The sequence below is a fragment of the Wyeomyia smithii genome, chromosome 3, assembly GCF_029784165.1.
Source record: "Wyeomyia smithii strain HCP4-BCI-WySm-NY-G18 chromosome 3, ASM2978416v1, whole genome shotgun sequence".
NCBI classification, from domain to species: domain Eukaryota; kingdom Metazoa; phylum Arthropoda; class Insecta; order Diptera; family Culicidae; genus Wyeomyia; species Wyeomyia smithii.
Window position 1 is genome coordinate 169498912 of NC_073696.1, and position 23754 is coordinate 169522665.

A 23754-nucleotide genomic window follows, 5' to 3' on the forward strand; every position below is an offset into this window, starting at 1 on the left:
ACATTTGGAGGGCGGTTTGTACAGCCGCCTCTCAAATAGTTTTAGAATTGCAAAACAGGCGACAGGTTGACCACCGACACGCCAGTGTTAGCTAACGGCCAGTCTCCAGGTTAGTTAGCTAAGTTAGCAAAGAGATCTATAGAACCAAGAGGGTGCACAGAGCACAAAAGCCGCTCCCCGAAGCAATACCTAGCGGTGGTCCCGGGGAGTATTATGGGCTGGAGACTGGAGGGGTTTTAGTGGGTCCGGTCACTGATTCAAACCAACCCCACACTCCCTGAGGTTGGTCACCTCAGGGGTTTGGATGCAAATTTCCCCTCCACCTGAAACAAAAAAAAAAAAACAAAAAAAAAAAAATATATATATATATATATATATATATATATATATATATATATATATATATATATAAATATAAATATATATATATATATATATATATATATATATATATATATATATATATATATATATATATATATATATATATATATATATATATATATATATATATATATATATATATATATATATATATATATATATATATATATATATATATATATATATATATATATATATATATATATATATATATATATATATATATATATATATATATATATATATATATACATATATATATATATATATATATATATATATATATATATATATATATATATATATATATATATATATATATATATATATATATATATATATATATATATATATATATATATATACATATATATATATATATATATATATATATATATATATATATATACGCTTAGCCTTGGGGCTCCGTTATCGATATTGTTTTTTTTGGCACATTTTGCATGTGTAGGATAAGTACAACGATACACCGTGCCCCACTGCTGAGTCGAGAAAATTTACAGCTTGAAAAGATCCTCGACTCGATCGGAAATCGAACCCGATATCACAACCGAGTGGGAGAGCTAGCCGACCGACATCGCTAACCACAGAGCCACGGGGCTGTAACGCATGCATGACTCAAACGAAGTTTTTATTAACATCAGGAATGCTGAATGTGCAAATTTGTCTGTAAAACACAAATTTTTCGAGTCTGCGTTTTTTCAATTTGCCGTTGCATAAAAATTTCTTCAGAGCTTTGAGTTTATATATATTTGCGCAGACATTCTGAAAATGTGTACGAGAGCGTAACCTGAGGCAGGTTTTTCAGGGTTTCATGCAGTTTCAAAAATTTAACAATCCTACATCTCACTATTTTGTGAAACGAGAATCAACATTCGGCCGTGATGAATTGTGTTCGAAATAGTAACCAAAGCCTTAAATCCAGAAAAAAAACGCAAGTTTAATAATCGAAGTTTGCTAACATGATTATTCCTTAAAGCTTATGAAATTTATTATTTTACATAAAAATAAACCAAAATATTTTGTAAAACGACAATGAATACAAAAACTGTTGGTGATGAATATTTTTTCAAACAACGCGTTACCGTTCAGTTATAACAATACTCTTCACAAAAAAACGCTTTTTTTCTCTTGGTTCAAATTGACAGTCAGTGACAGCTCATTCTGGTTCATTTTGACACTCACACAGCTTCGTATCCGTTTCTCCTTCCCAGGTCGCAACCCTTCTTGAGCAGCTCTACCGTTTGCTACTCTATTCGAAGGTAGGTGGCGCTCAAAATATCTTCAATTAGCCCAAGACACAATCCCAAAAACGATATTTTTCAATTTGTCTGTCTTCAATTTTTTTGAAGTGCGACTTAAAAACAATCAAAACACAACGAATAATAATGCCATTTACCTGTTTCACGAAGATACGCTGGCACATTTCTTCACTTTTCCGGGTAGCAGTAGAACCTAAACTTAACACTTTGACCAATTACACTATTTTTCTCGCGAAAAACAACTTTTTTACTAAAATTATACAAAGAGCAAAACCGCGCACGTCATCCAATTGGCCTTGTTGTTAGTCTCGATTCCATTATTGTGTTCTGCATCAATTTATGTAAAAAATCCAAAAAGTGTAAAAATGGCAAATGTACCACTTTTGCTCTCAACGGCTCAATAATTGTCCCTGCATATTAACAATTGGCTGCGAAGTATGTGTCCAATAACAATGGGGAGTTCCGTAGCCGCAAGGTTACAGAGTCTGCTTTGGTAAGCGGGTGGAATAGTGTTACTGCTAATAATATGAAGTGCGGAGTACAGAAAACACCTGGGCAAAATCACTATAGATCTAAGCCAAAAACATCATATCAAGAAGCTTGATATGATGTTTTTGTCTAAGCTCTGGTCGCAGTGATGAGTCCACACAGGAAAAAAAATGTGTCCAATAAACAGAAAGGTCAAGTTTTGACAGTGGAATGTCTTAACACCTAGACTTTGTTTATTGTACAAGTTTGTATTTCAACAATATATGAATGTGCAATAACCTCGAGTGAATGTTGTTCATGCACATGACATGTATTAATCGGTTAATTCTATCACATGCACGAAGTGAAAAAAAGTCCATTTAGAAAGCTTAGTTCTTTGGCATGAATTATGAGAAAATCGGTTCAGCTCAAACAAAGAAGATTATGCTATAGTTTGTTTGACGTGTTTTGTAAAGAAGAAACAACAGTAAACCGTCTTCTGCAACTCGAACACTAAAACAGGCGTCGCGTAAAACATAATAGACTTCATTTAGAACGTGGGATCTCTTTTTAGTATAGTTCATAGCTGAACGAAGAGCATTGAACTGAGTTTTCTCTCTATTGTACGCAAAATGGCAAAATTAGAAATTATCAGTGTTGATCGGGTGCATTGGGGTTATCTTGTGTTTATATTATATTGTTTAAAATTTATTTTTTAACTTTTTTTTAAATTTTATAACTAAAAACCAAATGTTGGGTACATGCTTGTAGTCTTATAGACTTCAGACCGATGGAAAACAATTTTTCAGACAAATACTGCACAACCAAATTTCCGTTGAAAAAGGCTAATAAAAAGAGCCGAGACGCCGGGCAAATCGACTAGATTTGTGTAATCCTTTTTAAAAAGACTGTAAATCAGAGCCGAAAGATAGAAAAAACACCCACCATCGAAATAATTCTATGTCCAATAGTATTCCAGTACATTGCGAACTATTTCTACAGTATTTTCATTAATATTATTTATCATTCTTTCACAGGGTTTGCTTCCGGCTGGCAGAACTAGCCATGAAAACGCACATAGCTAAATGTATAATATCAGTAACATTGCTGCTAAGCCTGGCAGCAAATCTTGCTGCTGGGCGAATAGCATTTGAAAAATTAACGGATTACGACTTTCAAGGCACAACATACTATAGCGTAAAAAATCTTTCTTTGTATGAATGCCAAGGATGGTGCCGAGAGGAACCAGATTGTCAGGCTGCAGCATTCAGGTAAGTACAAACTATCATTGCACGTCCCTTTTTTATCGTAACACAGTTGATTTTATGAGAAAAAAAACAGAAACACAGCCGAACTGTTTCGAATGTTAAAAAAATACATAACTCAAATCTGGCGCCACAAAAGATCGAAACAATGCTCGCAGTGGTCCAAATCTAACAGAAAAAAAACTCAAATTTGTTTTGTGTTCCTAACGAAATTTTGAAAAAATATTAAAAGCTCAAGCAAGCTGCCTTGAGAAAATTATAGCTTTTATAGGTATGGCTAATACCTGTGAATTTTAGTGCCCTTAGTGAATGCAGAAGTACACTAAGGTTGCTTTTTACGCGGTTTTTTTACGCAGATTCGGAATTTACGTGGATTCTGTAATTTTTCGCGGTATTTTTTTGCGCAGATTTCGGTTTCTCTTCACTCGGATTGCAGAATTTACGCGGGTTTTTCACGCGGATTCCGGAATTTACGCGGTTTTTTTTACGCGATACGTATCCCCTGCGTAAAAAGCGACTTTAGTGTACGTCAAAAGGCCGCAGAGTAATGGCTCACCGGGTTCGTCGCTTCTACGTTAGCTACGTTGTCGTCATCTTTTTTTCTTGTTTGAGCTCTAGGGCAAAACCTGTGTTTACCAGTGTATTTCTTAATTCCATGCACCGAATAGTATCAACAAGACTGAGGAAACAACAAGACTCTGGTATCAAGCAGTTTTGAAATCGCTACTATACAAAGAAGAAGGTTGACAAAGAATATACCTAAACTCCGAGAGCTCTGATTTTGGATAACATAGCACAGCAAAGACTTATTGATACATTCCTCTACAAGAACTTGACCTTCTGTTTATTATAAACCCCACTGTGTGTACAGGGCCATTCCGGGTCTAACGCTATGTTTCAACTGATACTAACAATCCCTCTTGAGTCGAAGTTATAACATGCGACGACTACCTTGTTTACCCGTAAAGACCCGGGACGGAACTTGTTTTTTGAAAATGCTCGTTCTCATGACTGGAACGGCCGATTTGGGAAAACTTGGAATTTTATTAAAGGGGTTTGTTTGGCGTTTTGGTAAAGGTGCCACCCCTCTCCGTTTTTGTGAGACGCAAATATGTCTGTGTTGTTTTCTAATTTTTCAAACAGATTGAGCAAACACTGGGATTTTTTATACGTATCAATTGCTGCATGTGTCAAATAATGTCAGGTGGATAAAATATGCTATATAAGAGTGAATTTTGGAGTTTTCAAATTATTTCAGTACAAAATCACAAAACTACATATTTTTATAAAAATTCAAACAACAAAACCGTTCTTCGAATTTTAAGCTCTACATTTTTGCGGTAAGGTCTCCTGAATCCATACACGATGAAATATTTATTTTAGCATGCAAACATTTTGAGAAAAACCAGTTTAAATTCATCAAAGTACGTATTTTCATGGAATCCTAATTTTACTCTAGAAATATAGAGCTTGAAAATTGAAGAGCCAAGTTGAAACCTACTGTGGGAGACTGAGAAAATCAGGTTTCCATGAAAATACGTACTTTAGCGAATTTAAACGCGTTTTTCTCAAAATATTTGCATGCTAAAATAAATATTTCATCGCGTATTGATTCAGGAGACCTAACTTCAAAAATGTGTAGCTTAAAATTTGAAGAACGATTTTCTTATTTGATTTTGTATAAAAATACGTAGTTTTGTGATTTTGTACTGAAATAATTTAGAAACTCCAAAATTCACTCTTACATACCATTTTTCATCTACCTGACATGATTTGATACATGGAGCAATTGATACGTATGAAAATTTCCAGTGTTCGCTCAATCTGTTACATTAGAAAAAAACACAGACATATTTGCGTCTCACGAAAACGGGGAGGGGTCCAGAGGGGTGGCACCTTCACCAAAACTTAGAGCAACTATTCCCCTTGAATAAAATTCCAAGTTTTCCCAAATCGGCCGTTTCAGTGCTAAGAACGAGTATTTTCAAAAAAACAAGTTCCGTCCAGGGTCTTTACGGGTTAAACTTGCATCATACCTCGAAACCAGCTGGGATGTTCACAGGTCGATTAAATCTGGTCTCATATAAATGGGCATGTATGAATAATATCACTTTGTTGAATATAAATAATTGGATTCAATTAAATACAAAGGGTATTTGTAGACTCCTTAGAGAGGTAAATATCGTATATTGCCTCTTGCATGACTATTTGGACTTCTGTGATAATCATTCATTGCCCAATTTCTTATTTCGCTCTATCAAATTGACACCTTAGTAGCGCAGTGGCAGTTTTTTTTGGGTTCATTGTTTGTTTTGTTTATCATTTGCAACATTAAGTATATATTTTTGAGCAGCTTTTGTTGAAAATTAGGTTGAATATCAAAACAAAACTAAGTGTTGCATGATTGATTGAGTGATACTAAGTATCGATACTTTCTCAATTGTCATTGTATCGATACCAGACCTCACGGTTTTAAGTATATCTTATTAATATACAAGTGGTCCCCGTGGCTCTGTGGTTAGCGATGTCGGTCGGCTAGCTCTCCCAAACGGTTGTGATATCGGGTTGGATTCCCGATCGAGTCGAGGATCTTTTCGAGCTGGAAATTTTCTCGACTCAGCACTGGGGCACGGTGTATCGTTGTACTTATCCTACACATGCAAAATGTGCAATATGTTTGTTGTTGTATTAATATGCATAGGTATAATGCACTGACAATCGCCGGAGTGATTTCTTATTAACCTACCAAGGTAGCAGTTATGATAGAGAATTTTTTGTCTATATAATAAAAGATTTCTGTCAAGCGTTACGATAACGCTAGTATCGATACCCATCACCCAAACTGTGAAATCGTGTGATTCGACTCGACTCGACTGTCGATCGATTCGACTGTGATAATCGTGTATTTCGGGGTAGTCCAATTTGGCGTCAATTATTTATGTATTGACGCATTGAAGACACACTGGTAGTGACAGTAACCTTTTCTACCGCTAGTACCGCCACTTCAAAACTTTTTAAAATAATATTACCCAAATGGATGCACTGAAAAAAATGCACTTGTTATCGTGAAGTGAATTTCACCAAACATTTTTACATTAATATGCTGGTTGAAGCAAAGCTACAAACGATAATTACAAAGCACAGTGGTCGGATAAGGCAATTTGACGAACTTAATTCATTTGTGCTTAAACGGTTGATGCTAGCCAGAGACAATGTTCAAAAGAATTGTTCACAAAAATGTAACGGAAATATTGATTAGAAAATTTTTTGATCATGGTCTACTATCATAAAAATAAAAGTTCTAACTTTCGATACAGCGAAGATACATGAATAGTTTCTTTATTCTCACTAATTTTGAAAGTATTGCGAGTTATCTGCTTCATAAATTCATCATCACAATCACAAAACATCGTTCCTTAATCAGGTAGTAGGTGCATTACATATAGAAAACCCCAGAAACATACATACCTAAAATATCACTCTACTCATTCATTTATGAATTGTCAAGTATTAAACTTTAACTAGCTTATAGTACAAAGTCTAAGCTTGAATTAAGTATTTGATGATGTGCACCGGTTTGTCTCTTTCTCCCCTATATGCATTTAAATCTGGAAAATAATTTAATGAAAAAACGCACTGATTTAGTATAGAATGATTGTAGCAACATGCTGTCTTCGAAAGAAACCTGTGTTTTTATGTTTGTCATATTTGTCCAGAACATTATGTTCTTGAAAAAACAATACCTAAAATGTTATGCTAGAAAAACTAAATTTGAGGGGGTTGACAGCGAAAATGCTCTGGCCATGATCAAAAAGTTTTCTTATCAACATTTCCGTTATATTTTTGTGAACAATTCTTTTTAGTCTTAAGCTAACATCAACCGTTTAAGCACAAATGAATTAAGCTCGTTGAATTGCCTTTTCCGACCACTGTGCAAAGGGGGCAACAAATATGGATTGATACGAAACACAAAAATAAAAACAAATTAATCCACCTAGCGGTGAGACCCAGCCTTTCTCATTCAAACTTATTATTTGTTTGAATAGATTTACACGAACACTTCAATTTTCAGGAAAAAAATCACAAGAAGGTTGTATGCAAAGCCACGACCGCAAGGTTGAAGTAGAATACTTTTACAAGAAAGATAACCCGGCTGCTTGCGTGTCAGTAATTTTTTCTAGTAAATAAACGTTGACCGTTCATTGGCAGTATTGTAATTTCTTTTTGTCTGATATTTTGAATGAAGTTCATTGAATATTTTTAAATTTTGTGCAAATGAGAAGTTGAAGTGCTGCCAAATTGTAATATGCACATTTAATACGACATCATTAAACGGGAACGGAACAAAGGCTACGGTTATGCAGAACGCAAATGCCGGCGCGATGCGATTCGCCTTACCGTGGTGAAATGTACAGCTCTTTTTAAGGCGAAGTAGAACTATACATTTCAACAGATTTCGTCTTGCCGAATCGCATCGCGCCATTATTTGCGTTCTGCATGACCGTAGCCAAACACTAAGCGACGCAAACACGTAATAATAGTCAGAGTATGCATGTAGATGAATATAATTAACTTTGGATTATAGCGCAAAACGAGAAAATATAAACTCTTCAAATAATCATTTGTGTTCTTCAAATTTCAGTTGCTCAATTTAATATCCGTTGAAATGTTTGTTTATTATCTGATGAAGCTCTAATATAGGCCAAATGATGCATTCCCAATTTACTAGGTCCATAACTCTGCCGACCGTGCTTGGGAAAGCGCGGTATAACGACCAATCAGATGTCGAATTTTGTGTTTTGACAAGGCTTAAGAGTTTTCAATAGTACAATAGTTTGAATGATAAAATTTCAATTTCATGCATTTGGTAGGAATCTTAGAAGATTTTCTAATCGATTGCTGCAAAAACGAAGGAAATCCTTCGAAACCTAACCGATTTATTAGCATTTGAAATTTTTCTCACTTTTTTCAGTTTTAGATTTTCATTTCACATCCCTATATAGCCGAACTTCCTGGGAGAAGTATTCCAATTCAAAATTAAATCTTCATTAATTCATTTGTTGTCCTTATAAGGACAATTGTTCAATTTATCATAGGATATAGTGTTTATCTTACATCTCTGTGTTACCTTGAGAGTGAGGACTAAGGCGCACGGTCAAACACAATAAGAAAGGTGTTTTCACATTGAAAACTAGACACGGCTTTACTGGAGAAAGTGTTGGCAAATGCATCTACCGCTAATACCACCGCTATCATACGAAAGCGCGTCGTTTCATGTGGGGAATATCAACAACGAAAAATGACGCGCATCTAAGCATAACCCGAACTGTTTCACCGTGCTGCTGCCATTTACCTTTATATCGGCCTCAGGGAAATACCGGCTGCATCTGCGTCTACCGCTGAGGCTGTCACTATACTGCTATTGGTACCACAAGCTATTAACTCTTCAAATAAGTGTTTTAATTGTTCTCAAAAGAACAATTGTTCAATTCAAAATCGGATTTACGCAATCGCATCTCTGTAATATTACCGACAATAATATTCTTCTGAACAAAATGATTCAACTTTTCCATTAGGCCTCTGCCATAATAGACGCGAAAAGCGACGCGAACCGATTCGCTCGGCTGTAGGTTAATGTACAGCCATCAGTAGAGCTGTACATTAACCTATGGCCGAGCGAATCGTTTCGCACCGCTTTTAGCGTCTACTATGGCAGAGGCCTTAGAGAAAGTTGCTTGCTGATGTATTCACTTCATGCAAGCCTGCTGCTGATGCTTCCCGCTACCACACTCAAACAGCATTTTAGTGAAGGGAGTGTCGTTGCATCAGCTTACCCTGCTACTATCGATGCTGATATACCCGCTGCAACAGTTATGCTATGCAAAGCCATGCCACAGTTGTGGCCGCTATACGCTGGCCCAACTGCTTAGCAACTGCAACGCTATCCGCAGCCATGCCACAGTTGTGGCCGCTATCCGCTATCGATGGTACCCACTGCACTGCTCCCGCTGCTGCTAAGGTAGGACTGCTGTTGTCGCTGTTCAGAACTATTATGAGCGGCTTCGACTAAAACAGGCTCTTATATAGGGATGAGAATAGGAATGAATTATTTTACGTACGTGGTGGAATGATATAACTTGAAAAATATGTGTGACTTCATTCTGGCTCAGAGCGATCATTTGATAAGCTCCACCTCTTTTTTCAGTTTCTAAAGTTTTTCCTCAGTTTCGTAGCACGGATGCACAAAAATGATTTCTTGTGAACATTCTGTCGAGCCGGACCGATAGCACTCTCATTGAAGCAACAAAATAACATGTTTTGTGTCGTGTTGTGCAGCTTGGTTGAAGAAAATGTTCCCGTCCCCGTGTCGCATGTAAGCAGATTATTGCGTTCAGACAGTAGATAGTGTATCCAGCGAATAAACACCGATGGTGCTCTCACACACGCAACGGTTTTAACCCGTATCTTATTGCGGTTTGTAACATCAAGCAATTTCGTTTGCTCGCTGTTGCGTGTTGCATCATGTTGCAACTTGGCAGCTGGGAGACGACGAAATTCTGTTTATGCTGATTGATTGAATCGACTTCATATTAGCTCTGCATAGTCGAACGAACTGCTTTTGTTAATGCGTTCTAACAGGGCAGTTTATTATTCAATGTCGGTTATGCTGATCGCAGCCTTTGCGCTGCCCCTACAGTGGGGGGTTTACTAAATAAAGTGAAAATTAGACAACTACAACAGAATTTGATTGCATCCCGCACAGAATGTCTGCTTGTGTTGATGCCAGAAAATTATTAACCTTCAATTTTTTTTTATTTGCATTGAAAAAAGCATGTTGCGGTTCAAAATCGGTTGCTAATTACAACCTTTAAGCTGCCCTAACATTGGGGGAATTAAGATACACGGACAACATGCACTGTGGAAGCTATTTCACATTCAGTAAATTAGACGGGTGCGACAAATTTAAATTGCTAGGATGCAACACAGAATGCTTGCTTGCGTTGACAAAAATTATTAACTTTCAATGACTTGTTTATTTGCCGTGAAAAAAACATTTTGATTTCCGAAATTGGATTTCCTGATGACGTGGTGACCAACCACAGGGCTAGTGCTGCTGCTAAGGAAGGACGACTGCTGTTGTCGCTGTCTAGAACTATTATGAGCGGCTCCGGCTGAAACAGGCTCTTATATAGGCCAAATAGCATGTTTTCAATTGCAAGGCATATGATCCTGTCGACCGTGCTTGGGAAGCAAGCATATAACGACCAATCAGAGATCGAATTTTTCGTTTTGACAAGGCTTGACTATTTTCAATAGTACAATAGTGTGAATAATAAAATTACAATTATCTTATTTTGGGAAGAATCTTAGAAGGTTTTCCAATCTATTGCTGCAAGAACGAAGGAAATCCATCGAATACTAACCGATTTATTAGCATTTGAAATTGGACATATTTTTCACTTTTTTCGGTTTTAGATTTTCATTTCACATCCCTATGTAGCCGAACTTCCTGAGAGAAGTATTCTACTTCAAAAAATCTAAATTAATCCACCTAGCGGTCAGACTCAGCCTTTCTCATTCAAACTTTTATTTGTAAAAATAGATTTACATGAACGCTTCAATCCAATAAATGTATATTCACTCTAAAGGTTCTAAAATATTTTTGTAATCTATTCATATACAAATGCAGTCCGGTCTGTCTGTCTGTCTGTCTGATCCATATAGGCTCGAAAACTACCGTACCGATCGACGTGAAATTTTTTTTTTACGTGGGACTACGTCTTTCTTCACTATACTAAGGAACATTCTGTGAAAACTGGATTGAACATGTAACGGTTTTGGTTGGCGGAATGGAAGATTTTAGATCCTAATTGCACTCAAACAAAAGTTCCGATTCCACTAGTTAATATACCGCTGGAAAGCTAAAATATACAAGATTTGTATAACATGATAATTTTAGTTACCATTTTCTTATAACTCCGTGATTGCGGCAAAGTTTGAAGGTCAATATCCACATACATTTTTCATACGATTGGTATATTTCCCTAACGCAGACTTCAAAAACATAGACGAAATGATTTCACGCATTCAGTCATTGGCTAGCGCCAGCCAATTGGCATCGCATTCATCACCCAACGTAAGCGATGAAGAAAGAAAGCAGAGATGCTTCCACGTGATTGGTTCTTTCCCCAATCACCCAAGTTCCCCACACTGATATAAAAGGACATTCCGTGTCGAGAGAAGATCATTCCCTGGTCGACCGTCAAGGCAAACCGATCGGCTCGGCTTCCCTTCGATCTGAGTTGGATCCCACTAGTGGTAATCTAATTCAGATATCGTTGTTGGAATACAGCCCGAAATTGGACGTGAACGGCACTGGGGATCATTGGAAGACTTGGAAGCCGTTTGGGTGCTGCCGATAGTTTAGGTATGTGTGTCGTATATCAAGCGTGTGTGTCTGAGTTAGGGGTGGGCGAAACGGCTCTTTTGCAAGAGCGACTCTGAACCGCTCACTCACGGTTCTGAACCGACTCATATGAACGGCTCATGGTTCACAATGATTCACGAGCGTTGGCAGTTCGTGTTGTCTCGGTAAACTTCGGGTTCGCGCGAACCTAACAGTTTTGGTGCGCTCAAAGAACCGTGGTTCTTTTTCGTGAGCCGTTAGTTCTTTCGCTCTTTTTTAAGAACCGGTTCATATGAACGGCTTGTGAGCCGTTCGCCCATCCCTAGTCTGAGTAGCGTGTGGGTGTGTATGTGTGGGTGTGTGAATAGCGTATGTGTGTATGTGTAAGTGGCGTGTGCGTGTATGTGTGAGTGTCTGTTTGTGTGTGTGTGTTTGTGTGTGTGAGTGTGTGTTTGAGTGTGTGTATGTGTGAGTGTGTGTGTCTGTGTGTATGTATGTGTGTGTTTGTATGTGTGTGTGTGTCACTGTTTGTGTGTGTGTCACTGTTGTGTGTGTGAGTAGTGTGTGTGTGTGAATAGTGTGTGTGAGTAGTGTGTGTGTGTGAGTAGTGTGTGTGTGTGAGTAGTGTATGTGCGAGTAGTGTATGTGTGAGTAGTGTATGTGTGTGAGTAGTGTGTGTGTGAGTAGTGTGTGTATAGCGTGTGTGTATTACGTGTATGTGTGTATAACATGTGTGCAATGTGCTAGTTATTTTCAGCACTGATCTTATTTTACGTTTATTTATAACATGGGACTGACCATAATTCATATTTTTCTAATCAATTTACCAACAAAAAGCTTTTTTCTGCGATTTTCTGAGAGAACCGGGTATGTGAAGAAGTTTGTGAGGTTTAAGCAAGAAGTGATGAGAAATCACATGGGACTGTTATGCATTTCTGAGCTGTTCATGTAGGTATTGGTATTTGTATGCTGTGGTTTATGACAGGTGTATGTGGTTTTTTGTGAAATGTTCATGGATTATTGTGTATGGTATTTGTACGCTTGGTGTGTGTTATATACTATGGCTATGGCAGAGATAAATCTTTACTGAATTAAATCTTTAGTCCCACGGCAAGCCTACGTTTGTGCACTCAAGCACATACCCTTTAACTTTTTTATTCTCACTTATTTTCCGTCGGTCTAGTTCCGCCACTGTTATTGTGCCAATCACCGACGCCCAGGGAGGCGACTCCACCCGGCACCAACGGCTTTATTTCCTCATGCGATGGGAGGCGTGATCCCAGAGATATGTCGGCGTTGGGATTCGACCCCAGGCGTCGAGCGTGGTTGGCGGAGACGTTGCCAACCACGCTAGGCCCCCGCCCGGACGTGAAAATTTGTATGTAGGGGTTTTTGGTGCCGATAAAGATTCCTATGATAGTTTGAAACTCCTCCCTTTTCTGGAAGGGAGGTCAAGAACATACCAAGCAAAAGAAACCGAATTTGGCATGTGGATGTTCCAAGGGGTAACAAATATGTCCATAATAGTTGGACTCCCCTCCCGTTTTTGGAAGGGAGGGGTTCCATACACATAAAACACGAATTTCTGCACATCTCGAGAACTAACCGAGTAAATGAAACCAAATTTGGCATGTAAGTGTTTTTAGGGGTAACAAAACTGTCCATAATGGTTCGACACCCCTCCCTTTTCTGGAAAGGAGGGGTTTCATACAAATGAAACACAAATTTCTGCACATCTCGAGAGCTAACAAACTAAATGGAGCCAAATTTGGCAGGTGAATGTATTTAGAGGTAACCAATATGTGCATAATGGTTTGACATCCCTCCCTCTTCTATAAGGAAAGGGTCTCATACAAATGAAACACAAATTTCGCACAGCTCAAGAACCAATCAAGAAAATACAACCAAATTTGGTATTTGAATGTATTTAGAGGTAACAAATATGTCCATAATGGTTCGACGCCCTTCCCTCTACTGGAAACAAATGTTTCTGCACAAATTTATGCACATCTCGCGAACTAATCAACTAAATTTCCGGTTTCTGGAAAACAGCCAAAAATGGCCGATTCCCACCTAATATAATAATATCCGGATCAAGAATGATACACTAGAACTGAAATCGACCACAGATACCATCATGAATTCCGACTTCTGGTTTCTGGAAAACAGCTGAAAATGACCAAATACCACCCAACATGAGTGTTTCTTTAACCAGTATGACGTTCAAAATCCAGAAATTGTCTCCAAATACCATTAATAAATCCAAAATGGCGACTTTCGGTTTCGGAAAAACAGCGGCTAACGACCAAATACCATCCAATATGGGTATTTCCGGAATCGTAATGATGCACTGGAGCAACAAATCGACTTCAGACAACATTTTGAATTGTAAGATGGCAACTTCCGGTTTCTGGAAAACAGCCTAAGATAGATGATTCCCATTGAATATGAGTATCACCGGAACCAGAAAGATGCACAGAAGCTAAAAATTGATCACAGACACAATCTTGAATTTCAAGATGGTGACTTCCGGTGTCTGGCAAACAGCCGGAAATGACCAAATAACATTCAATATGAATGTTTCGGAACCAGAACTACGCCCAGATGACAGAAATTGATCACACAGGCAATTTTAAAGTCCAAAAAGACGACTTTTGGTTTCTGAGAAACAGCTCAAAGTGACCAAATACCACCCAATATGAGTATCTCCGGAGCCAGAATGTTGCAAGAAGCTAAAAATTGACATCAGACACCATTATGAATTGTAGGATGGCAACTTCTGGTTTCTGAAAAACAGCCAAAAATGGCTGATTTCCGTCTAACATGAGTATCTCCGGATCTAGAATGATACACAGCAGCTGAAATCGACCACAGGTTTAGGTTGGCGACTTCCGATTTCTTCAACCAGAATGACGCTCAGAGGCCAGAAATTATCTTAAATACCATTTTGAAATCAAAGATGGTGACTTCCGGTTTGTGAAAAACAGCCTAAAATAACCAAATACCATCCAATATGTGTATCTCTGGAACCAGAATGATGCAATGAGCTGACAATTGACCTCAGGTAACATTTTGAATTGCTAAATGGCAACTTCTAGGAAACATTCGAAAATGACCGAATAATACTCAATATGAATATTTCCATAATCGAGATGATGCATAGAAACCCTGGACACCATTTTAAATTTAAAGACGACCACTTTTAGTTCCTGGAAAACAACCAAAATAACTAAATACCTCCCAATATGAGTATTTCCGGTGTCAGATTGATGCAAGAAAATCTGCTGAAAATGACCGAATACCACCCAATATGAATATATTCAGGATTAAGGCGATGTACAGAAGCCAAAAGTGAAGGATGTTGTAATTTCGATTAAACCAATCATTTCAAACGATTTGTTATTTGACTTTGATCATATCCTATGGCCGATTCGTCGTGCATTTACAGACTATAAACACATCGCAAGGAATCAATGAATTTGGAACGTTTAAATAGTACGATACCACACTTAAATTATGTTGAGGCCACATATATTGATCAAAGCAGGTATAGTTTTAAGTAGTCTTTGAATTTCTTTCCTCTCCATAACTTTTTAGCCACATATCAAATTGTTATGAAGTTTGTTATTTGTAAGTTTGAGAGATGACTCGTTCGTATGACACTAATTATATTCAAATAAGCCATGCAATCTTTGAGATAATAGACTTTTGTTGTTTTATTAACAATTGAATACATAACGGTTGCTTAAGTTCCATTATAATCAAATGAAATGGGAACGTATAGGAGAGCCATACTTTGAAACCACGTGTTTGATCATAATTCATCAGTTAACCCTTAACTAACCCGCTCATCTGATAATAATATTGATCAAATCGGTTGTGTAGTTTCTGCGATAATTAAGTTTCGTGATTTTCACATTTCGGTACATTACAGACGAAGTTACAGTCCGAGTACAGTAAAATTCAATAGGGTGTTATGAGGCAGCTAGACTTATTAATTGACACTAATTTTGTGGAAATCGGTTCATCAATATCTGAGAAAAGTGAGTGAATCAAAGTAGTGTTCCTTTGTTCCTATGTTCCTTTTCATAGCTGGATTTCACATTTTTAAACAAAACAGGCATAAGTAAGCGTCCGATTGCAAAACCAATTGATAAGGTCTCATGGGGCAACTAGACCTTCCATTTGACACTGATTTTATTAAAATCGGTCCAGCCATCTGTGAGAAACATGAGTGAGATTAAACAATCTTCAGAACACTTTTTCTTTTCATAACTTTTGAACCACAAGTTCAATCTTTATAAAATTCAAAAATTAAAGCTATTTCAGGTAGTCCGATCATTTGAAACCAATTTTGTTCGAATCGGTTGTGTAGTTTTCGAGATAATGATGTTTCATGATTTTTACAGTTTGATACATAACCACTATACTAAAAATCCGATTACAATAAAATTAAATAGGGTCTTATGAGGCATCTAGACCTTTCATTTGCAATTAATTTTATGAAAATCGGTCCAGCCATCTCTGAGAAAAGTGAGTGAGAATAAAATTCTGTACATACACACACACATACATACACACATACATACACATACACACATATACACACACATACGCACACATACACACACATACATACACACATACACATACACGTACACGTACACACACATACACGCACACACACATACACACACATACACACACATACAGAAAATGCTCAGATCGTCAAGCTGAGTCAAGTGTTACATGCCATTCGGCCCTTTGGAGCACTTTTATACTTTCGGTTTTGCAAGTGATTGCTAAACCTTTCTAGGAGAAAGGCAAACATCATATAAACGACTTTCTGGAACTTAAAATTTTTTTTAAAAAATAAGGGCGTTTTCCATACTGTCATTTTTGGTTCCCAAATTGACACATGCACTTACGGTTTTTGTTTCTGTCCCTGCTTACGCTGATGTTCAATACATACAAGACGTAGCGCCAATCGAAATACAAGACGCTAGGTGCTAGTGTTACTAACGTAAAGTACTGGTATCATCCGAACGATGATTTTCTTGAAAATTTGTTCAAAGTGTTATATCTATCAGTCTGTCTTCAAGTCTACTTTTCAAAATAACTGTTAGTTGCAATAATATATTCGAAATATGCAGTGGTAGGCACCGCTAACCGAAAATTTTGCGACGCTAGTCGGAAAATTAAGCTCGATAATCGCTAAACGTTGAACGCTTAACCCACATTAGAGGAACTTTCGCTAATCGCTAACTTATAAATATGTAAATAGTCACATCGCTTTATTTATTGCTCATGTTTTGTATGTTTTTGATCACTTTGATCTTAAAGCTATTCACAATAAGATGTTCACGAAATAGTGTTCATACTTGATTTTGTAAAAAACAAGGAGTAACAAAAGTTATTCAGCTTGCATTGAAAATAAATACTTTTAGGAATGTTTTCATAAAAATTCAATAATTATATGAGTCGAAAAAGTAGAACCAAAAATGACTTAAATTCAATCACATTGCAATTTATAAAAGTTCTTGGTGTGTCGAAAATTCAATATAGACCTTGAGCTTGTTCTTCATAATGTTCTTGTGGCTTGTACGATAACTAGAACTTTATTCTATGGTAAAAAAGACTGACTGGCACTTGTGTCATAAAGAGAGAAACTCCAGACAATTAAGACAGTTGAACGTTGTTTGAATGAAACATACGTTCCAAAAGCAACTTTCGTAGTAAAGTACAGGGGATAGTCAAAATAAGTAGGATAGGCAAAATTTTGATAAAATTTGAAATGCTGTAGCTTTTCCAAATGTTATTTGATTCTAATAAATCGAACACCATTGAACTGGAAAACTTTTTAGGTTTCATTTTCTGACCTCAGATCTGGCCTAGGTCACCTAGGATGTAAGAAATATTCCTGAGTTCCGGTAGGCATGTCAAACCTGCTAATTTTTAGATGGATTTGGTAATGGATTACCTGATAAAAATGCTTGTTTGCATCATTGGCATAGATGACAAAATCATTTCTAAAGCGAATGGTTCATCAAGATCCGGAATCGGCCAAGAACTCATCGAGAAATGGCTATTTTTCATCCGGGGTCTTTAGAGGAACCTTTAAGACCCGAATACACACACGGCATAATGACGCCTTCACCGTACAAATTAGAAGGCGTAATCGCGCTTTCCGTTGGGACGTCTTTAAACCACATCCTTCTAGCTTTGTTTTCTAGCGAAGAAGGGTGTCGTTCACCGCCTTCTACTGCACACTTGACTGCCTTCCGTGTAGACACATCGTGCTTTCCACACGGTCTTGTGTCGCCTTCTTTTGGCGAAGGCGCTGGCAATGCGGTGTTGTATCATTTTCCGCCTGCTGGTGATTCGAGAAGTGTGTTGCTTTATGTTTTCCTTCAACAAACATAAATAAACATAAATTGGGCGGCATGAGGTTTCAAGAAGGTACTGAAAATTTTCGTCAGGAAGGCGTTGTCACGCGGTGTGAGTATTCAAGCCTTTAGTAGGGGACATCAACGTTTTTGCACCAAATATAGCGTGTGAAACCCCAATCTTCAGGTTTTTTAATCAGGAATCATTCAAAAGACATATTTCTGAATATAGGCTTCATTGGCCACTTCCGGGGCAACCTGGATGCCCCGAAGGAACCCGTTGTGGGAAAATTTACATTTCTGCATCAAAATATAGCGTGCGACACCGCTATCTTCATCAGGAATCATCCAAAAGACATATTTTTGAATACAGACTGCGTTGGCCACAACCGGAACGATCCGGATGCCCAGTAGGAACCCGGAGTGGGGACTCTTCCATCATGATTTTTATCGGGCATCTCCCAAAAGACATATGACTGAATATAGGCTGGTTGGTCTTTGCCGGAGCGATCCGCATGCCTTGTAGGAACTGGGAGTGCGGGCATTTGCATTTTTGAATAAAATGAATTTGATGCAGGAATGTAAATTATCCTACTACGAGTTCATCCAGGGCATCCAGGTTGTTCCGAAAGTGACAAATGCAGCCTACACGCTCGTAAATAATAACTCTAAATCGAGTAACATTTGACGCATTTTCGTAAAAAGTGGAACAACTCTTAAATTGAGTAACTCCACAAATACTCAAAACTGAGTAACACTAGGCGTCTTTAAAATGAGTCATTATTACTCAAAATTTGAGTACAACATTACTCATTTTTTGGGTACAGTTCAGTTTCATTATTGGCTAGATATCCGCCACGGCCAATAAACGACACCACATGTTCATCAATAATTACCTTGTAATAAAAGTAAACAGTTATAATACCTTCTGAGGCACACACAATTAAAAAACATATGTCACAAACTGAAGCACATCATAATCACCTTTCAAAATGGACGTCGTTATATGCGACGTTACTCAGAAAGAATTTACATCAAGGGAACCCAAAAAGTGAGTCAAAGTTACTCAAAATCAAAAAGGACTTCTACTCATTTTTTGACGTCTACGAACATCGTTCTAAACTGAGTCAGAGTTGCTCAGTTCATGAGTTATTATTTACGAGCGTGTATATTCAGAGAAATGTCTTTTGTAAAATGCCCGATAAAAAATCCTGAATATAGAGGTGTCACACGCTATATTTGATGTAAAAATGTAAATATCCCCTTTCCGGGTCCCTCCGGGGCATTTAGATTGTTCCGGTAGGGGCCAACGCAGTCTGTATTCTGAAATATGTCTTTTGGATCATTCCTGATGAAAAACCTTAAGATAGAGGTGTCGCATTTCGCAGACTATATTTTGAAGCAGAAATGTAAATTCCCTCACTACGAGTTCCTTCGGGGCATCCAGGTTGTTTCGGAAGTGGCCAATGAAGCCTATATTCAAAAATATGTCTTTTGAAAGATTTCTGATAAAAAATCCTGAAGATAGAGGTGTAACACGCTATATTTGGTGCAAAAACCTAAATGTCCCCTACTAAAGGCTCTTCTGAAGACTTCCGGATGAAAAATAGCCATTTCTAGATTAGTTCTTGGCCGATTCTAGATTTTGTCATCTATGCCAATGATGCAAATGAGCATTTTTATCAGGCAACCCATTACCAAATCCATCCAAAAATTAGAAGGTTTGACATGCCTACCGGAATTCAGGAATATTTCCTACATCCGGTGACCTAGGCCAGATCTGAGGTCAGAAAATGAAACTTAAAAAGTTTTCCAGTTAAATGGTGTTCGAATTATTAAAATCAAATAACATTTGGCAAAGCTACAGCATTTAAAATTTCATCAAAATTTTTCCTATCTTACTTATTTTGACTATCCCCTGTATGTTCATTTTTCGAAGCAATTGACGAACGCCATCAGCAATTTACATTTATTCTAAATAGTTCTATTGTCGCTTCTCTACAAAATTTAGCGAATTAGCGATTAGCGTTTCGAAGGCCAAAATGTTAGCAACGCTAACAGTTTCGCTAACCAGCTCAAAAATTAGCGAAATCGCTAAACCGCTAACTTAATATTAACGTCGCTAATTAGCGATTAGCAATTTAGCGGAATGGTGCCCCCCACTGGAAATATGTTATGTTAGCTGTAACGAATAACGAATCTAAAGCAGATGAAATTACCTCAATTCCATGTCACAAGTCCAATTAGAGTTGCTGTTATTACTCTACAACGTCATCGCTTGGTAGTACTTTCAATAGCTAGCCCGGTCATTTAAGGTGGTATTTGCGTATGGCAGGCGATCAGCGACAGAATGTGAGAATTAAAGGCCGGTTCTACAATTACTCCATCATCAATGTGCACTGCCCGCATGAAGGAAGACCCGATGGCAAAAAGGAAGCCTTATACGCGCAGCTGGAGGACGTCTACGACGGCTGCTCGCAGCGGGACATCAAGATCGTCATCGGGGATATGAACGCTCAAATCGGAAGGGAAGACTTGTATAAACCGGTGATCGAACACGAAAGTCTGCACACCGAAACGAACAACAACAGCCAAAGAGGTGTCATTTTTGCAGCATCCCGAGGAATGGTAGATCGGGGTACATTGTTCCCCCGCAAGGACATCCACAAAGTCACTTGGAAATCACCTGACCAACAAACAACGAACCAAATTGACCAAGGACGGATCGAAGGACGATTTTTCTCGGACATTACCAACATACGCACCTAGCGAGTGGCGGACATTGACTCGGACCACTGTTTAGTGGCGGTTTGTATGCGCTCAAAACTGTCGACTGTCTACAAGTCACGACAGAGCCAATCCTCGCGGCTCAACATCAAGCAGCTACGGGACCCGCAAGCTGCCGAAGTCTACGCGCAACAGCTTGAAGTGGCACTACCCACGGCAGAGGAGTTCGGCGCAGCTTCTCTCGAAGATGGCACGGCCATCAGGGAATCCGCGACAATGACACTAGGAACAGAGGCGCCGAATGGCAGAAACGACTGGTATGATGGGGAATGCCAGACAGCGGTGACAGAGAAAAACCGGACCTGGGTAAATTACCTGAGGGTAAGGACGAGAGAGAACCTGGTCAAGTACAGACGGGCAAGGGACGACATGACCACGATTCTGAGACGTAAAAAGCGCCAGCAAGAGGATCGTGACCATGAAGAGCTAGAAGAGCTGTTCACTGCTAATGAGACGCGAAAGTTCTTAACCAATCCTGTAAAGGCTATGTGCCGCGAGCCGACTTTTGCAAGGATATGGAAGGTAACCTCATCACGAACGACTGCGAGGTGGTCGACAGGTGGAAGCAGCACTTCGATGAACATCTGAATGGCGATGTAACAAACAGAAGCAGAACTGAAACGTACCTGGGAGTGCCAGCAATAGATGACTGAGTATTAGCCCCCGACCTCCACGAAATTCAGCGGGAGATTGGGAGGTTGAAGAACAACAAAGCCACCGGCAAAGGCGGCCTGCCGGGCGAGCTCTACAAACATGGTAAAGTAACGCTTGCTAGAGCACTGCACTGGGTCAGTTCCAAGATCTGGGAAGAGGAAAAACTGCCGGAAGAGTGGATGGAGGGAGTCGTCTGCCCTTCTATAAGAAGGGCGACAAGCTGGAGTGCTGCAATTATCGTGGCATTACGCTTATAAACCCTGCATTTAAAATACTCTCCCAAGTTCTATTCCAACGTCTAACACCTTTAACAAGGAGGTTCGTGAGGCAGTACCAGCCAGGTTTCATGGGAGCCCGCGCAACCACGGACCAATTTTTTTCAATCCGACAGATTTTGCAAAAATGTCGTGAGTACAACGTGTCCACGCATCACATTTTTATCGACTTCAAGGCAGCCTATGATACAGTTGATCGAGAACAGCTCTGGCAGATCCTGCACGAGAACGAGGTTATCTTCCCGGTTAGACTGGCGCGGCTGATTAAGGCTACCATGAACCGTGTGATGTGTTACGTGCATGTCTCGGGGATGCTCTCTAGTCCCTCCGAGTCATGCCGGGGATTGAGACAAGGTGATGGACTCTCTTGTTTGCTTCTTAACACCGCCCTCGAAGGTGTTATACGAAGAGCGGGCATCGACACGAGTGGTACGATTTTCACGAAACGGGTTCAGCTTAAAGGCTTCGCTGATGACTTCGACATTATAGCACGAAACTTTGCGACGGTGGAGGAAACCTACACCAAACTAAAGCGGAAGCTAAGCGTATTGGACTGCTGATCAATGCGTCGAAAACTCAATATATGTAGGGAAGAGGCTCCAAGGCGAACAATGTCAGCCTCCCACCCCGGATCACCGTAGATGGCGATAAGCTTGAGGTGGTAAACGAGTTCGTGTACTTAGGATCGCTGGTGACCGCTGACAACAACACCAGCAAGGAGATCCGGAGACGCATTCAAGCGGGAAATCGTGCCTACTTTGCACTTCGTAAGACACTGAGATCCAATCGAGTGCGCCGCCGTACAAAGTTGAAGCTGTATAAAACACTAGTTAGATCGGTAGTCCTCTATGGGCTAGAGACGACAACACAGCTTTCAGAGGACCTCAACGCCCTTGGAGTTTCCGAACGGAAGGTGCTGCGAACCATCTACGGTGGAATACAGACTGAAGACGGAGAATGGCGTAGACGCATGAACCATGAGCTGCACGCGCTGCTAGGAGAGACCCCCATTGCATATCTGATCAAAGTTAACAGTTTGCGATGGGTCGGACACGTCGCAAAGATGCCGGACGACAAACCGGTTAAAACGACCCGTTTCAGTAACCCCTCCGGCACCAGAAACAGAGGAGCACAGCGTACACGATGGCTTGATCAGATTAAGAGTGACCTACGAGTGATAAGACGCCTGGAAGCATGGCGCCATACAGCCCAGAACCGAGTGGAATGAAGACGACTACTTGATACAGCACGAGAAACCCCGGCTCTAGCCTGCTAGATAAGGTAAGAAAGTTAAGCAAAGCAAAAAAACAAAGCCTTGGTGCTACATTCCGATTCGGAACTCGACCTTCTGTTTATTATACACAGACTTCGCAGCCAACTGTTAAGTGTACTGGACAATTGCGGGGCTAGCGCTACGATCCTACTGACACAAACATTCTCTCCCGAGCCGAGACTCGAACCTACGACGAATGGCTTGTTAGGCCAGCATCGTACCTCGAGACCAGCTGGGAGGGTTAGGTAAAAAAGTTGCGTATGGTTAAAAAAAAACAGTTCCATTCTTTATAGGTGTTTCAGGCAAAATCAACCCTCTAGTGCCCAAGCCCACCTTCAGACGAGCTTCCGCAAAATCACTTTAAATCTTGATTAATATTTTTAGAGTATGTATTAAAAACTTATATTAATTTTATTGAAACCCGTCTGAAGGCGACATTGGGCATTAGAGGGTTAAGGGATTTTTTGTGATCCCCTGTTAGCTAGTGATACCTAAATACATGGAAGTAAATTACTAACTTTTTATTGTATTATTTTCCTTTAAAAACATCAAATATCAAATTTGAGAATCGTCAA

The 23754-nt window shown here is 39.1% G+C and overlaps 1 protein-coding gene across 1 annotated transcript in view; it reads left to right on the forward strand.

The window, feature by feature from the left end:
• The first annotated feature begins 2101 nt into the window (after positions 1–2101).
• LOC129733015 (uncharacterized) overlaps positions 2102–23754 on the forward strand; it is a 77605-nt gene continuing 55952 nt past the window's right edge. Inside the window, exons 1-2 of the mRNA XM_055694553.1 lie at positions 2102–2157; positions 3170–3403. Of these exons, the coding sequence (XP_055550528.1) occupies positions 2102–2157; positions 3170–3403 (290 nt within the window). The remainder of the gene's footprint in view (positions 2158–3169; positions 3404–23754) is intronic.